The sequence below is a fragment of the Dermacentor variabilis genome, chromosome 5, assembly GCF_050947875.1.
Source record: "Dermacentor variabilis isolate Ectoservices chromosome 5, ASM5094787v1, whole genome shotgun sequence".
In the NCBI taxonomy this organism is placed as follows: domain Eukaryota; kingdom Metazoa; phylum Arthropoda; class Arachnida; order Ixodida; family Ixodidae; genus Dermacentor; species Dermacentor variabilis.
Window position 1 is genome coordinate 53,129,707 of NC_134572.1, and position 18,719 is coordinate 53,148,425.

Genomic DNA, 18,719 nt, shown 5'->3' on the forward strand with positions numbered 1-18,719 from the left:
GGCACTTTCATGCTTTGTAGTTTCTTTATTAGGTCCTTTGTTACTTGGGAGAGCTTACTTAGTGGTTGCCTTGGTGCCTTACCTCCCACTTCACTTGCTCCTTCTGAAACCAGCCTATATATTTGTAAGTACTAGCGTGAATTGGTCTGCTTTTACTTTTACTGCGTCTCGGTTGGCCTTTTCGCTCTTGACCAATTTTACTGTTCCTCTCTTCATATTGAGGTGAATTCTAGACCTCATTAACCTATGAACACTGCACTTTACCCTACCTAACACTTCTCCATCCTGCACTATGCTGGGATCGGCAGAAAGTGTAAAATCAATTTCATTTCTTGTTTCACCATTGGGGCTTTTCAAGGTCCACTTTCTGTTGCTACGCTTCATAACGAAGGTGTTCCTGATTCGGAGTTTATTCCTTTCCGTGGATTCTACCAACATCTGTCTTCTAGTGTTCCGAGAATCGATGCTGTAGTTGCCAATTGGTTGCTCACGCGCCTGCTTTGCCCCTACTTTTGCACTGAAGTCACCTATGACTACGAGATACGGCGTTTGTGCTTTTCTCATCGCTAATTCAACATCTTCATAAAGCTTGTCTATTTCATCATCATCGTGACTGGAGGTTAGAGCGTAGGCTTGCACTATATACCTTTATTCTATACCTCCTATTTAGTTTCCTTACGACTGCTGCTACCGTCTCATTAATGCCGTAAAATTCGTCAGTGTTGCCCTCTGATCACCTGATTTACACCATTGCATATAGAGACAGGTGCCCGTTGTGTGGAGCAACACCAACACTCTTTCACATCTCGTGGGAGTGTGCAGAACACGGAGAAGAACACGAAACAAATGGCGCATGAAACGAATTGAAGACGCTGCTCTCTGAAGATCAGCTACGACTGGTCCAACGAGCTGAGTGGATGGCCCGTATCAGTGGGGCTTTGGAATAGCGGCACCATCTTGCCGGACAGACTCCGTTTTTCACCACTCTACGCCCTCTAGGGAATCGGGATAGGAGCCCGTCCGGTTTCTGTATGTAATAGTATTTCTACTACTACTACTACTACTACTGCTACTACTACTACTGCTACTACTATTTTTGTGTAGGCAGAGAAAAACATTGTTCATGTGCGAGGGACATTCCGAAAGCAAGTTTCGTCATCTTTTTTTTTTGAAAGAGAAGGTGGTACACCAGGTGAAACAAACAATTTCCCTAAGAATCCGCGCCCGTTGCTGGTTCAACGACGAAAGGAGCGTCAGTGGAGGAAGAATGACGCATGCGCAAAACACCGAAGAAGAGAGTAACAGCAGACCGGCGCGTGGCCTGAGTTTATTCGAGTACAAATCACGATGGCACACGCACGTGTGCTGACAACGTGATCGCCACTGGAAGTGCGTGCTGTTATCCGGTATGAATGGGCACACGTTCCTTGCACTGAAAGCCGCCCTCTCGGTACGTTGCTTCCAAAACAATGTTGAGGTGGAGCAAGCTGGCCGACAAATCCTAGCATCGCAGGGCACCGAACTTTACCAGAGTGGTTTCTTCAAACTGATTGCATGCCACAACGAATGTCTTAATGTCGGTGGCGACTATGTGGAAAAATGGCCCAACGTGTATAGTTCCTGATGCGATGGTGTACCCTTATTTGGAAATAAAGTTTCCGTGTGAAAGTAAAGGATGAAACTTGCTTTCGGAACGTCCCTCATACATTGAGATGTTGCCATTGACATGTAGCTAACTGTAATATATATATATATATATATATATATATATATATATATATATATATATATATATATATATATATATATATATATATATATATATATATATATATATATATATATATATATATATATATATATATATATATAAACAGCAGACTTGTTCGACCTTGCAGAATCAACCCAATTTCCAGCGAAGCTGCTGCTTTCGAGCCAATGTAATAATAATTTTAGTTGACTGTAATTAAACCACATCTTTTAAAGCGTTGCTCGAATATGACTCGCCAGTTTGAAACCTTGCCCATGTATACGAATTTCAAGCACTTCTTAGGGATTATTTTTACAAAGGCAGTAATTCATCTACACGTATTTTTCTTTCGCAAGAACATCGGCTCTGATGTCCTCCCCATTTTCACTAAGTTTCATCTCAGTGGCATTTTCCAAGGCGGCAGGCTAAAGTTTGCGCCCCTAGTGAAACACGTCCAACGCTCAAGAGCACTTGTATACGTAATATATCCCAAAAGTCGCGATTAACCCGTACACGTTTTTCGTTGCCTGCGAACGAACGAACGAACGAACGAACGAACGAACGAACGAACGAACGAACGAACGAACGAACGAACGAACGAACGAACGAACGAACGAACGAACGAACGAACGAACGAACGAACGAACGAACGCACGCACGCACGCACGCACGCACGCACGCACGCACGGTTTGACGGACGGACGGACGGATGGACGCACGCACGGACGACGTGCGTGGACGGACGCCATCGACCACTCACCAACCACAAAAATGGGCGAAAGAGACAAAGAAAACTGTTCGCTCTTATATGCTAATTACATATCCCTAATTAGGCGGGAAAAACCGCTTGTCGTTCAGCCCACACACCACTTTTCGTTTTCACCGTTTTTGATTAACCTCGAGAAGGTGCTGCAGTGGTACTAATGTACACCATGGTGTCCGTGCGACAAACGCAGCTTGCGAGCTCGAGTACACGTATAAGAGCTATTATTTTTTTCATATTAAATTTGTGAGCAGCTAACATCAACATTGCAAGACAGTTCTGTAATGTCCATGCGTAAAATGTCTCAGCGCAATGATGCTAGTGTGGAAGTGATTAGTGTGTGTTAATTCGTGTGCGCCAGAAGTAATGTTTTACTCAAAGCGTCGTGAGTAGGAAAAAAAATCAGGTTTTATTAATAACTTCCAATCTTCAATTTAATGGCAAAGTAAGAGAACGATTCATTGCAGTTTCGCAAGTTTCCAAGTAATATTATATTATTCTTTTGAAATCGGTAATTATTTCTTATACTTCTTTAAGCACCTCGAGTTGAATTCAGAAAGCATTTAGTTCATCATAAATTTTTTTGTGAATACAGGCCCACGTTTGTAACTAGTCTTTCATCAGTACAATTTATTTGACCCATTCCAACTTCCTTAACTACAACATCAACGCACATTTAGAGTAAACAGCCTCCACTGTCGGAGCCTTATAAGTAGAGCACTTCAATGTTTTGTTAAGCTTTTGGAAATCGACGAATAAAGCAGAACACGTTCTCATGAAAAAAGAAAAGACCTAGAAAGCGCTCACAGAACTCCAACGTCACGTGTACAAATTTAACTTCCCTTGTTTTCTTTCTTTAAGTACATGAAAAATTTCCCCGTAGAATGTTTCATGAGGCAACTTGACCAGAAGACAGTTTTATCATCAGCGGCCTGTGTTCTGGGATCAGGCCAACACGCAACGTGATACGGGGACTGCTTGAAGTGGATTCAGCAAAGATAGCATGCGTAAATAGGCCGAGAAAGAAATATCATTGAAGCAGGCCTCTGCACAGGGTGCCTGAAGTGCGGCAGTAGGCGTGTTTCTAGAAGCCATACTTTAGAAGGTTCGTGGCCTCTTCACCAATTTACAAGGCAATTCTGGAATAACAACGCGACTTCCAATGCAAGAAAATGACGAGGACTGAAAATATCGCAATTACGCCTCCGCCGTAAGTACTTCGTTTCGCTTTCTTTCGCTTTTTACATGTCAACTGAACGTCACGTGTTTGCTACATGCAAATACGTAGCACTGAAAAATTTTACTCTACACTGTAGCTGGGGTATGTTATTTCGTACGCTATATCTTATACATCTGTGGAACTGGATGATGGGCTCGACTCTCTTGGGCTCGACGTGGATTCAGTAAAGATAGCATGCGTATAGAGGCGGGGATGGAATTTCATGGAAGCAGACCTTTGCACAGGGTGCCAGAAGTGCGACAGTAGCGGTCTTTGTGGAAGCCATACTGCAGAAGGTTCATGGCCTCTTCGCCAATTTACAAAGCAATTCTGGCACAACAACGCGACTGCCCACGCAAGGACATGACGAGGAGTGAAAATATCGCAGATATGCCTCTGCCGTAAGTACTTCGTTTCACTTTCTTTCCCTTTTTACATGTCAACTGAATGTCATGTGTTTGCTCTTGCACTGAATGTAAATGCGTAGCAATGAAAAATTTTACGCACCACTGTAGTATGTAGCTGTAGTATGTTATTTCGTACGATAGATCTTATACATCTGTGGAGCTGGATGGTGGTATCGACTCTCTTTCTCGGCGACGCAAAATGTTTGTGAGCATTATAGCAGGGACATATTCCCCGATCCCTCGTTTCCTGCAATGCTTTCACTTTCGTGCGATACAGTGTCCTATCCAGCGCCTCAATGTAGCGATGGGCAGAACTTTACTCCATATGGTCTTTCCGCCCAGGATATGTATATTGTATGACTAACCGAAGTAAATCAGGATGTGGCGAACTGACCTTTGAGGCGTGTTAATTTGTGCAATGTGCTGGTTGTAGATAGGGTAATCCATTGGTGTGTTAATTTCTGTGGGGCTAGTTTTTTGCATAATGAATTGATGCTGAGACAGTTCGTCGGTGCCGACAATCGTTGGCTTACTCGTGCAAACATGTTTGTGGATATGTTGTGCCCGGCAGTAAGAGTTACAGAGCCTGGAATAAAAATTGGAAGACGCTTACGCTTCGCCTTCAAGAGTGGAACGCGATAGCGTTATCGCACCCCGTTCGCACCGCCCACTCATTCGCTCGGCATGCTCTTGAGTCACACAAAGACGAAACGTGCGCCTGAGTAAGCGGAACGAACCAAAGGACTCGGTGTCTCGGAGGGAGAAATGATCTACGCGAGCCAAACCTTCCGTTGCACACCGCCGCGATTTTCGAGCAGGTACCTCAAACTAAGTAAGGAAAAAAGGACCAATCGCAGACGCCGGCACCAACCCCCTTCATCCGGTTATCGATTTTCAGTGCACTGGCTTGGCCCCATCGAGTCTCTCACGGCTTGACCATGCTCCTCGCCTCTTGTGAGCCAATTAGATAAGACAAACCGCTCAGTGCAGGTAATGCTATTCGTTTTTCAAGCAAACAAAAGTGACCCCCTATGAACGAGGGGAGCATTTGATTGGTTTGTTCATACAACCCTGCGAGTGACCGCCCGATGCTTGCGTCGGCGTTTACGCAAATTTGACGTCAGGAGATTGGAATAAAGATATATTGGAATAGTTTTACCTTATACGGCCCCTAAACTCACACCTCTAAAATCTTTGACGTATCAAATCAGACCTTGTGTTTCTCTATAAAGTGGCCCATGACATTATGCATTACCAAAGCTTCTCGATCATGTTCAATTTTTCGTGCCGCGAGAGGCCGCGCACGTGCAAGGTGAATTAATGTAATCTGAACGTCATGCGCAGCTAAAAAGCTGTCTTTATGTATATCGGAACATACTAAATGGTGTGAAAAGGTGAACGTGTTGTGCAAGCTTCCGTATGACCGCCTTGCTGAGCTGTGGTCTGCACTTCGTATCTGGACCTTACTGCCGTTGTATCCTTCTCCTGTGTTGTGTAAGGGTCGTCGTGTTTCAAAAGGAGGTAATGGACATCTTAGAAACGAAAGAGAGTATAGGAGAAACCGCGGAATTCATAAGAGCAGGTAGGCAGGGTTGAAGAGACTACTCGAAGCAGGAAAGTCCAGTCATGGGGCACGCGCAAATTTGCTGTAAGCCATGCACGGTAATTATTTTTCGAGTAAGTGTTCCAAAGCGTGTCACGCTGTTGTTCTGAAGGATGTTTGCCGATCAGTAATGGGATCTTTATTTTACGTAATCACAATGTTGTCCGTAACTAGTGCTGTTTCTTCTTTCTTTATGCAGTCGGCGAGAAAGAGGCACATTTTGGAGGCAAGGGAAAAGCCAGTTTGGAAATACGAAAGTGGCTTCCGAAACTGAAGAAATTATTCAAGGCTTGAATTCCCCTCCAATCACTCTGGAATGGAAAGACATTACCTTCTCGATCGAAACGAAGACAGGTAAATGTACATTTGCGTTGTTTTTAAGTGTGTCTATTTATATGTAGGTATTTATTTTTACCATCAAGATAGATATGTATATTACAGAGGGGAGAGGTGATAAGACACGCGTATATATAAAAGGAAACATGCTAATTCTAAGTTAATATGATAAAATGGGCTTAGACTACCAGTACCAATGAGTGATACAGAAGAATACACAAGCAACAGAAAAATACACGATAACATACAAGAACATAGTATGTATCTATCAGAAATCAAAAATACACAAGTTACTGAAGAATACGCGCAGGCATAAAAACAAATTACACAGTGGTCACAGACCAGCTAATCCAAAAAGAGTTACCAGTGCATCTTTGAAGTGTATGGGATCACTCATGCTTCTTACAGACCTTTGCGGCCGATTCGATTCTTTCGCAGTAATTGGTAAAAAATTGGAGGACGCTTAAGCTTCGCCTTCAAGAGTGGAACGCGAGAGCGTTCCCGTCGACCCGCCAAGGGGTGTAAGACATTGCGCTACGGCGCAGCGATCACTTCTGAGGCGCCCTGCATCGTACTTTGCACCCACCAATCACGCGGTGAGCGCCGAGCAACGCAGCGTTCGGCGCCGCAACGAAACGTGCGCCTGAGCAAGCTGAACGAACCAAAGAACTCGGTGTCTCGGAGGTAGAAATTATCTACGCGAGCCAAACGTTGTGATCAGCACGGAAAGCCGGGCCGCGACGCGCCATGAAGGCCGACGCGATCATGGAGCTGACGCCTCGATGGGATCGTCCTCTATCTCGCTTGGGAGCACCACGCAGACGCATGACTCCTCGGAAGCAGCTCGGCACACATCGCAGGGGACGCGTTCCCACCAGACGCGCTACGGCGCAGCGATCAGGTCAGAGGCGTCCCGCATCGGACGCTGCACCTAGGAATCGCGCTGTGAGTGGAAAGAGGAGCCACGTCGCCAAATCGCGAGGGTGCGAGTGACGAGTGAAGTTGGAAGGGTAGAGAGCGAGAAAACTTATTCAACGCAAGGGTGTTGGGGCATCCTCGCACCGGTCCCCGCATGGCCCGAAGTGGAGAAGCGGGCGAGTGGCGCGCCACGTGTCGGGGCAGCACCGCACATTGCGACGAGTGGGTCTTCTGTGTTTGCCGCAAGATGGCTCTGCGTGTGCGCAGAGCGCAGAAGAAATGTAGCGGAAACGTATTTCGCTACTCGTGTAACTGAGACTTCTGTAAGTTACATGCTCATAAACACCCATATACACCGCAGTATAACTTTCTACGGCACGTTTCTAAGGCAGCACCACATTCACTAGAGGCGCTTTTGTACCGCTTTGCAGCATCGAACTCGTGGCTGAGTGGTAGCGTCTCCGTCTCACACTCCGGAGACCGTGGTTCGGTTCCCACCCAGCCTATCTTGGAAGTTGTTTCTATTAATGATGTGCCTCCCGGTATTTATCGCTCACGGCCAGCGCCACCGACACCGACGACACCGGCTTTTCTGCGACACTAGCTCCTTAACGCTGTCGCGTTAAAATTACCGTGATTGTGTAACCGTGTGACTTCTCGGTACGCTGAACTTTGAAGATGATTAAGACGCGCAGCTATAGATAGTGCGGGACGGATCTTCAAGAGAAATAAGCATGGTTTATAATCGTATATCGTGTGGTAAATGCATATTCCTGCCATTAGCGAGTGAAGGAAGCTGCAGTCATGTTTTCTTGAAGGCTAGGCTGGATGTATGGCGGTAGTTAGGCAAGACGACACTGTTTGCGGGGTTTTGTACTGCTTCTAGATTTTGGGTTAATGTACGGTGGTGGGGGCCTCACAACGACACTGCGTATGCAAGCTGCGTGCGAGCGGACGTGCTGTAATGCTCAAGTTTTGATAATGAAGACGCCTGAAAAAGTTTCGGCGCAGGATTCTTAGAGTGCAGTTGGTTTTTGGATTTAAAGAGATTGATGTATCTATTGCAAGACAAGCTGTTGATTTTGCATACACCAAGGCACTTGCATGACGTTACTGATTCTAGCGGCTGATTATTTGTGCTATGCGGAGGGTGCACTATGTTAGTACGGGCAATATACATGGCGTTGTACTTGGTGAAATTTAGTTAAATGTGCCAATAGCGGCGCCACCAATGCACAGAGTTCAGGTCTGTTTATACAAGTGTAAAGTCAGATCTATTAGTTATTTTAAGGCATATCGCGCAATCGCTCGCAAACCAACATACCAGAGAGGGCATGTGAGTAGGCGACTCATTTATGTACATTAAAGATAGCATTTGCCCGAGGACAGGTTTCTGCTGTGGGCTTCATAAGAAATCCATCGTAGGTGACGTTGTATCATTGTCGACGACAAATTAAGCGGGTTGTGTAAGGAATTCTTCAATCCGTTGATTTACGGCAGCATTGTGGTTCACCATGTTCAATTTATCTTAGAGGAGAAAGGGACTAACTTTTTCAAAAGCTTTAGCAAAATAGAGGAATATGCGCTCAATAAAAATACCACAATCAATATTGTCATTCAAGTCATTAGTGGATGAGGAAACTTGAGTGTCATATGAAAAAGGCTTACGAAATTCTTATTGAAATGGAGTAAATAGGTTATTGTTCTCAATAAACCACACAAAGTGTGCGTAGAGGACAATGAACACTGTAACTTACGATTTGAATTTCAATTTTTCTTACGTTTATAATCAGTGTCGAAACGGACGCTCATTAGATAAAACTTTGAGTTGTTGTGATGGTACAAGTACAAACTTGTACTGTGGTCAATTAATACTAGGAAGTTGTGGTTCAGTGCTTGCTCGTCCACACTATTCGTGTTCTGTTGCGTGCTGCTGATAGATACCGTTATGACTATCCATATAGTACAGCAGGCAGTGCCTTAGGTATGTGATAAGTTCTTTCACCGCCGGCTACTTTTCTTTCTTGGTAGGCTATGCCTGAGTTGTGCGATATTTTATCTCTACGGTATATTCCCTTTTTGAATTTGTTCGATTTTCTCTTTTATTAACACTTATTGCTCACCGTTGTTTATTTTTGGTGACATGAATAGCCAACCGTCCGGTGGCGTTTTTTCTCAGGTTCTGATTTAATGAACAACAACCACAACAAACGTATATATTGCGCTGTACGTCCTTCGAACATGAGCTTCCACCAATTTTCCCAACTTGCAGTTTTGTCGCCATGCGTTCTTTTCATGCTTTAACTTCATTCTTTCTCTTCCCTTCCTGCTTTCACCCACCGTAGGGTAGGCAACTGGACTCTTGACTTAACATCCCTGCCTTCCTTATATATATATATCTCTCTCTAAACGAAACTTGCAGGAAAGCGAGCGCTGCTGGCTCGCATGTACGGAAAGGCATTACCCGGGACGCTCACCGCCATCATGGGTCCATCAGGAGCTGGCAAGACCTCGCTTCTGAATGTCCTTTCCGGTCACTAGTAAGCAGTATCATATCTTAACATACTTGGTGGTAAGCAAGCAGCGTTTATGCAAATCGGAACCCGTGAATAAACATGACTTTTGCTCTGCCCGGCAAACTAGTGTGTAAATTAGACAGATCTGATGACAGTTGCGCACAAGTCAACCAAGGCCCTTGGTTCAAGAATGCAACAAATTTTAGCTATATTTCTGGTGACCGGCGTTGTCCCATGCTTTAGAGCCTGATTGTGTCAATGTGGTTCACAATTTCTCCCTTGTGCCTATTTAAATATGACTAATCCTTTTTCTAAAGATCTAATCTTTTAGGGAATGCCGATGTTTCGTGTACATCGGTCACTACATTCCTAAGAACGTTATCTCAAACAATATTAAAACAAAGAAGTGAGAGATAGATGACAAGTGATACATTATGGGTGGCGAACACAAGGAAAACGAGAACGACACGACTCCAAAGACGACGAAAAACAACACAGCCAGTAACTTCCATTGAAATAATAATAATAATAATAATAATAATAATAATAATAATAATAATAATAATAATAATAATAATAATAATAATAATAATAATAATAATAATAATAATAATAATAATAATAATAATAATAGTAATAATAATAATAATAATAATAATAATAATAATAATAATAATAATAATAATCAACAAAGCCTGGATCGAGTTCTTTTCCATCTTGTTTGAAAGTTGCAAGACCGCCTCCTTCTTTGTCAATCTCCCGTAGCGGGCAAGAGCCATTGTTTGAAAAAAAGTTAACAAACAAAAAACATTTAAAATACAAAATAACGTTGTGTCTTGCATAAATAGTTTTCGTGTATATGGTGTTTTGTTGTCGTGACAATACGTAGCGCAGTAGGACGGCTGTGAGATAGACCTTAAGAAATGCTGGCCGACAGTCCACTCAGCATCTGGGCGCCACCAGCTTTCAGTGAGATGGATGGATGGATGGATAGATGGAGGGATGGATTTGATTTGATTGGTGAATGAATGGATGGATGGATGAAGGTGGGTGGGTGGGTGGATGAATGCCTGGATGGATGGATGGATGGATGGATGACATGAGGGACCAGTGGCGTACGAACTATTTCTCGAGTAGGCGGAGGGGGTCAAGTCGTAAACGATCTGACCCCCATCTCCCTCTCTGTCGCTACATGTCATTGATAAAAATATTTACTATTAGAGTTTCCAGGTATTGTGCACACACATCGCATGACTGCTAGTGCTAAGCTATTGCAGCTGGCTTGGCACGTGGCTACCATAAACGTTGGTAGAGCATCGCACGCGAAATGCGAAGGTTGTGGGTTCGGTTCCCACCTGCGGCAAGTTGTTTTTTCATCCACTTTAATTTCCAGTAATTTATCGTCTCTTTATTTCATTTATTAAAGCACAAATAATTTCCCCTATGTTGTCCTTGGTGTCAGTGTTTGTTGGCTTCTTCTGATATAGCATAAACGTTGTAATTTGCACAAAGTTTAGAAAGGTGTGCATGCGCACATTGCTCCACCTTTCCCCCCTTTAGCACGGTAAGTCAGCATTGGGAAAAGAGCTACGCGAGTAAAAAATTACCCTTCCCTTCATTTACTTTTATTCGCCTGGGTTGCCACACGGAATGGTGTCGAAATGCAATTAAATATAAGTATCGAGGCCCATTTCATGCAGGTATTGCAAAAGTGACTCATAAAATGTGTAGTCCTTGAATAATCGTTCAAATTCTTCTGGTTGGCCACTTCTTAACTTCCCACCTCTAAGTACACTTTCGCAGACTGCCTTTGTCCGAGCTTCTCAGCACTTCGGTTGTCTTCTTACACTGAACTCTTTTTCATGCTAGTCATTAATAAAAAAAGAAATAGGCGCATGAAGGCTATATTGTCAGTTGCCAGCTAGAAAAATAGCAGAAACGTACGAAAAAAGTATGCTTGTTTTACTAAACGTCGACAGGGCAAAAATAAACTCATAGTTTTCGCATAACGTGGTAAAAATATACCGTGGTGCAGTAATATTATTATCAGCAGTCCTTTTCGTGAAGCGTGTTCTCCGACAGGTCGCTGTGCGTTTAAAATTACTTTTTAGAAATTTGTCTTTAATGCTCTTGTGTTCTGGATGAAATCCAGCTTGATTACGTTTATGTAGTTCGTTGTGACTTACTGACGATGGGCAGACTGCCTCTTGAGCATTCATTATTAATGAACGTTAGTATTTCCGCGAGATATTTTTAATAAAATGAACACCTTACAGTGAACAAAACATGATTAGTGTTCTGTAGACACAAGGTATCTGCATGTAAAGAGCGCTAACCCTTCGCTTTGGGCGTTTGGGTTTGTGACTGGTTCAGGAAGAGAACCATGGTGCCTTTTTTAAACATTTAGCACCATGTCATCAACAAAGGTCCTCAAGGTAGAAAAAACTGTAAGCTTTCAGTGGCACTAGAATTTTGACGAGTGGCATAGCTTAGTTACTGTAAACAATTGGCTCTCGTTGTGAACAGCGCTTGAGTCCACGGTTCTTTAGACTGCCAGCCGTAGCAATGAAATCATAGCACAGTGCTTTGATGTACTGGTAATTACTGTTTACTACAGCCTCGAAGGTTACGACGGTGAAGTGCACGTCAACGGCTATCTGCGAGATGTGAAGCTGTTCAACATGCAGAGTTGCTACGTTATGCAGGACGATTGCTTACTGCAAGATCTGACAGTACGTGAAGCCATTACCATGAGTATAGAGCTCAGAACCTCGCCGAATGGAGGCGAACCCATATCCCATCTCGTAAGTTTCTTTCAGCATATTTTTACTCGCCTATAAAGCCAGACCTTCTCATGTTTAAACATCGCACAAGGCTTAGAGACGGGGTTTTGTTCGTTTAGTACTTAGTTATGGGGGGAGGGGGGAGGCTTTCCGTAGTTAATCGGGCTCAAGTTACAAAAACTTGGAGGACGCTCAAGCTTCGCCTTTAAGAGTGAAACTCGATAGAAATAAAAATCCCCTGATTGCTTCTCACGCTTCCCGGCAACTGCAGCTTATAGAACCGTAATGTTTACCTCCAAACGCTGGCGGCGAACGCTATGCACGGAAGCGGGATTTCAGGTTCTTTTTTTTTTCTGTTCCCCGCACCGCAGGATAGGCCGCTGCCGCTGTGATTATGATGATGATTTATTGGCAGCTCCTTTGAAACGGGGTGGTGGCAAAATGTCATAGCCTGCTTGATTTGATGTTTGATTTAACTGTCGTTTTTTATCCCTCAAAACTTTATCTACCTTGTATCGCTAGGTATGCCGGTACATGATGAGATCGTATCAATCTCTTCGCTGTTTTTTTTCCCCACCAATACTCTAAACGTATCTTGCTTATCTCAACTGCAGACCGGTTGGTGCTTCCGTCCACTTTAAATACAAGCGCCTCTGGAAAGTGTACGTTGCGTATACTGGTCTCGCTGAGTGAATCTCTTCGCATTCCGTTATTATGTGCTTAGTGGTCTCCGGATCGTTTCTGCAGCAATACACATGCCTCATCTAACTGCGAATATTTGCTGCGGTATGTTTTCCTCTGTAGGCAACCATCCCAAGCCTCTGGTAGCAAGGCACTTCCCTTCGTATCGTCGTACAAATTTTCCTTTCTAATTTCTTTCTTCTTATTCTTGTAAATCTCCGTGGTCGTTTTCGTTTCCCTTCTGTGCATCCAATTCTCTGTCTCTGTTTCTCTCACATTTTTTTTATTCATCCTGGTTGTATATGTGCACTTTCGATGACCCTGCACATGGTTGCCAACATTCTAGATGCGCGGATGCGCGGAGGCGAGCGTCATCTGGATGATTTTGGAGGAAACCAAGCTGGGCGTGCCGCTTCCACTTTTATTTGACAGACTTGAAACGGCAGCTGGAAAAGCGATTTGTGTTTGTATATTCACACTAAAATCCGACGCTATCATGTGTGAAGGTTGTGTGTAAGCCGTACTTTGTGAATTTTTCGACGCAATTTCTTTTGCTTTGAGTGGGAAATTCAATTATTTCAGTAATGGCTGAAGGGTCGGGATGCGTGGTTTGGGGTAATATGTCGCTCACGGAACTCCGACAACGGACGCCGACACCGACGCTGGATTTTCTATGACGCGGGGCTCTTAACGCTGTCGTGTTAAAAAAAAAAATTATTTGAAGCCATTCGGACGCATTGAACAGCGAACAGAGCAGTGAGAGATTGCCATTTGTCAATACAAACCAATAAAGGAGCACATAGAAGAGAAGCAGGGCTCCGCGGCTGAAATTGCTATTCGCGTCCAGCACACAGAGGCGTCATTCTGTTCCCTAGTGGCACTCGCTATCCAATGTCGAGGTACAGTAAGATTTTAAGGAGGCAGAACTTTCTTAAAGTTCTGCCAATATGCGATACGAACTTTAAAGTAAAATAAAATGAGTTGTGAAACCAGAAGCCGTGCCTAGCCCACTGTCCAATGAACTAATTTACATTTATGACTTTGCAACGTGAACATACCGGTGGGTGTACACTAATTATCTAGTTTTTACATTACAGTTTTGCTTGCTTCTATATGATGAATATACTGGAATTACGCTTGCGTTTACTATCGCTGGCTTCGTAGGTGTGCCAATCGTTCTCCTACTAACGTGTCATGAAGCCTCACCAGTCCAAAACTTGGAAACCGTCTCCTAACAAAGTTCTGGATGAAATTCGACAATTTGATATACTTGGCTTAGAGGCTGCTCGTTACCGGCTTCTGCCCACCTGAGAAGACTTTTCGTGTGAATTATGGTATGCGTAAATACGGAGGGGCGGGGATGTCCCAACACTGAAAAGCTCTTATGCAACCTAATTTTCGCCCTGCCTCGAGGGAGTGGCTAGACCATTGTTAATATACTCGCGCCGCATATGCAAGGTGTCCACTATATGGAAGCTTATCGAACTCTTAGCCTCTGTAAGAGTCAAACGTTGATAAACAGTTAATTTTATCACAAAGGTGCTTGACGACCATACTTTGTTTCAGGGTGAGCAGGTCTGCCATTTCTTTTATTATCGCCAATTGGTTTGCGTTTGCCTATCAGCGCATGCGCCGGATGGCGCATGACACAAACACCACTCATGATGGCTTGTGGATCGCTAAGTCACTAAGTGCGTTTTATTCTCTGCGTCAACTTGTTGTCATAGACAGCAAAGCAGGTCTTATTACTGAGTCCATTAGGAAAGTTAGTTGTGCCTACACTGTACTTGAGAAGCACATGACATCAAAGTAACGGATGCATTGCGTAGGTATTCTTCGAGAAACATTGATACGGTGGAATAGACATTGCAAAATACCTTCTTTTTTGTTGTCTTTGTGAAACAGGTAGCCGAAGTGATCGAGCGTTGGGGGCTTGAAGAATGCGCAGATACGTTGACTAGGCATCTTTCTGGTGGGGAGAAAAAGCGCCTTGCCATTTCACAAGAGCTCATCAGCAATCCATCGGTGATATTTCTCGACGAACCTACCAGGTCAGTTGCACGATTCTTCACTGTAAGTTGCACGGCTCACGCTATTGACAGCTGAATGAGTGCTCGCATTGTATAAATGGAGCTGTATATTTCATGCTATCTTGCGAAAACAACCCTAGCACAATGGCCATCTGGGAGAGCTGGAACGCATTATGTTTACCGCTAGAGTGAAATACATTGGCCGATAAAAAGCGTCCACCTTCCTGTCTCATTTTTTTCTTCTCTTTTGTGTGCTGTACTATAGTGCGGGTCCTTAACTTGAAAACGCTTCAAATAACAACACAAATTGCATCATCTTTGCCTCAGATAGACAGCAATGGAGATGGCTTTTGAGCGCTTAGAAGGACAGAGAGATAGCGATAGCACGCGACTGTAACAAACCATCCGTAAATAGTTCAAACGGGCTGCTAGAAACAGTGATCAATACTGTTAGGGCCACTTCTTTTTTCTCTCATCAGACTTATATAGTAGCCATTGCATTGCTTTAGTAATAAACAGCACGTCGGCACGAAATAATTTGGCGATTTTTAATTTCTTAGCGCCTCCCTGCTTAATGATTAACCAGGCACACCGATCGTGTGTTGTAGACACCACGGTCACTTTAGCTTCAGATATTCGGTGGTTCCTTGGAACCCGCACTATTTCTTTGCACCGGCTTTTGTGATAGGCTTTTTCCTAACGAATATGACGTTGACGCAGTGGCATGAGCAAACACAAGCTTAGTACAGCATACCATCCTCAGACGAACGGTTTTACAGCGCGGCTTATTCGAACAATAGCGACAAAGCTGTCCATGTGTGTTTCTGATAACCGTCGTGATTAGGATACCGCTCTCTTTTGTCTCATTTGCGTACAATTCATCACGCCATGCCATCACTTGGATGGGCCGAGATCCAGTATTGCTTTTTAATACGATGCTGCCTACCACTCAAGAGTCATTGTCTCATTATACAAGCGACGTCATTGCTCGAGCCCAAGAAACACGCCAAGTTGCTCGCCGTCGCCTTTGTGCTTCTCAGAACAAGCGGAAAAGCATTTGTGACAGTTGTCACCAGGACGTCGATGACTTTCCCGGGGATCTTGTCCCTGTGTGATCTCCCACCCGCCGCTTCGGCCTCTTGAAAAAACTAATGTCCCACAACTCCGGCCCTTACCGGGTCGTCTGTCAGGTAACCGACCTAACCTACGAGATGTCTCCGATCGCACCTACTACTGGGTCCATCCAGACTTCCCATCACGTCGTTCAGGTCAGCCGCCTAAAACGCTACCAGTCCTTCTCTGCCTAAAAAACAGTGGGACGGCGCTTCCACGCCAAGTGGAAATATGTTGCGCAGCTCTGCACAACCCTGAGGAAGATGAGCACGAGCTTAGATCTAAAGAAGTGAGCGCTTCGATGACAAACCTGCTGTATGCTTGGCTTTGTCAATCACTGTAAATTACTGTACATTCTGCAAATAAAAAATAAATTATATTATGGGGTTTCACGTGCCAAAACAACGATCTGATTATGATGCACGGTGTAGTTGGGGAATCCGGAAAATTTCTACCACCAGAGTTTAATGTACACCTAAATCTAAGTACACGGGTGTCTTCGCATATGGCCCTCATTGAAGTGCGGCCGCCACAATGTAAATACACGCTACCCGTCTTCCTTCTTCTCTCAGCAAATATATTATTCTGAACCGAACTTAACGGGAAGCTTTAGCTCCTACTTGGGAAATGAACAATACTTTCTTCTGACGACGACTCCACCGCAATTAGTGAGGTATGTTGAACTTAAAGTAACATTTAAAATGAGATTTCATAAAGCGAATATTTATTTAGCTTCCACTTTCTCGAATTCTAAAAAAAATCGAAATTTCAAGAATGAATGCTTGAAGTATACGACTCTGTATCTCAGCAACTAAAAACGATATCAAAATTCTGTAAGCTGCACCTAATATTTCATTTAATCTGGACAAATATGAGATATCATATGCCGCCCTGAAATACACCACTAATTTCTGAATATGGCGTTCAACAAATCTTCACAAGCATTGTAACAACTTCACATAAGTTATAAATTCATACATCAAATTTGTCCGGTTGAGATGCTCCAAGGGATGCAGCTTATAGAGATGCGATATCAGTTTTTTATGTGAACTAACGGACTTGTAAACTTCCTGCTTCTATTCTTTTTTCAAATTTATCGATTTCCGATAATTCTTGTCAATAATGTCATGGCCTAAATCAAAATCATTATTGCAGTGATCACTGTGATCTAACGTTCTCTCTTGAATGCAACAATTCTCATTCAGATCGGTTGAGCGGTTGAGCGACTTTCTCATAAAATCATTTATGTGTTTTACATGTATTTGAGCAGCCGGCAGCGAAGAAAGGCCCGAGCTAAAGCTTGCTCTTATTACATCATGCCAGTTTTATAGGAAACCCACGAAACATAACGCTGACGATATGGAAGCCTGCGGCCGCAGTGGTCCACAAAGAAAAAAAGAAACGGTGAAGAAAGGAAACCCAACGGAAGGTATGCAGGAGCCGTTATCTTCGCCAGACATCTCACCCGGAAGGCCGATGAGCTGTTTGGCAAGGAGCTGTTTGGCAAGGAAAGCTAAAGCTTCCTCATATTGCATCACACCGGTTCTATAGGAAATCCACGAAACATAACGCTGACTATACGGAAGCCCGCGGCCGCATTGATTCACAAATAATAGGAAAAAAGAAACAGCGAAGAAAGGAAACCCAACGGAAGCTTTGCGGGAGCCGTTATCTTGGCCAGACATTTCACTCGGAATGCCGTTGAGCTGTCTGGCAAGGAGTTTAGCAAGATCATCGTTTCATTGCCAGTCGAGCAAGTAGCAGGTTGCCTTCAAGATAAGGCTGATACATAAGGCAACACTCTCAAGGTGTGCTCCTTTTTATTATTTTTTCCTTAGTTTTGCGTCATGGCATACGTCACGGCGCGAATTTCAAATCTTTTAACGTCGATACGCCACATGGTGGAGAAAAAAAGAAACTAAACATATGTCCAGAATTTCTTGGTATGTATGCGTCACGACTGCTTTGTGATCAACGATGCGACTGCCGCTTCGTCATCACGGCTGTGACGTCATATTTTGGGTTTACCACGCATCGCTCCTCTCCTCGCCTCCGCCCGGTACCCACTGAAACCTATTCAACGTCATGTGAATACACGCGCAGGCTCGACGCTTCTTAGAAGGTGAACAGAAAGACTGCCATGTCGGTATTGTAATAGGCATGATCGCTGAGCTCGAACACAATTAAATGCGCTGTGACACCGTCGAAAATTTACCGGCGGTGGCTGGTGACGGTGCCATGAGCGTGCAAGTGCTTTGGAGCCGACATATGATGCCTAATTTAATAACAGAATTTGGCCTTTATGCATTTACATATAGGTAGGAGATGCAATATGTCCCGATGTATATATATGCGCTTTATTTTTAATTTGCGGCGAAGGATATTAGTAGCTTGCTGCTTGTTTTGACTGCTGACGCACCCACGCAGTGCATAATGCCCGATAATGCAATCCGACCACTTGCCAGAGTGTCAGCAAAGGCCAGCGATTAAAACACTTACTGGGTGCTGTCTTTTCAAAGGAGATCTCAACAGTCTCATCATGCGCCAACAGCAACCGTTACGGTAAAGAACGTAGCATTGCTTCTGCTTCATTATTTGCC

At 43.9% G+C, this 18,719-nt stretch overlaps 1 protein-coding gene across 2 annotated transcripts in view; it reads left to right on the top strand.

Moving 5' to 3' along the window:
• Window positions 1-3,451: 3,451 nt before the first annotated feature.
• The window catches only part of LOC142582608 (ATP-binding cassette sub-family G member 1-like), a 37,992-nt gene continuing 22,724 nt past the window's right edge, over window positions 3,452-18,719 (top strand). The window contains exons 1-6 of one of the 2 annotated variants that reach the window (XM_075692496.1): window positions 3,452-3,723; window positions 3,978-4,133; window positions 5,942-6,096; window positions 9,419-9,536; window positions 12,218-12,316; window positions 14,882-15,027. In XM_075692496.1, the coding sequence (XP_075548611.1) occupies window positions 6,059-6,096; window positions 9,419-9,536; window positions 12,218-12,316; window positions 14,882-15,027 (401 nt within the window). In that variant the 5' untranslated portion in view covers window positions 3,452-3,723; window positions 3,978-4,133; window positions 5,942-6,058. Of the gene's footprint in view, window positions 3,724-3,977; window positions 4,134-5,941; window positions 6,097-9,418; window positions 9,537-12,129; window positions 12,317-14,881; window positions 15,028-18,719 lie in introns of both variants that reach the window. The other variant, XM_075692495.1, reaches the window with a different exon arrangement.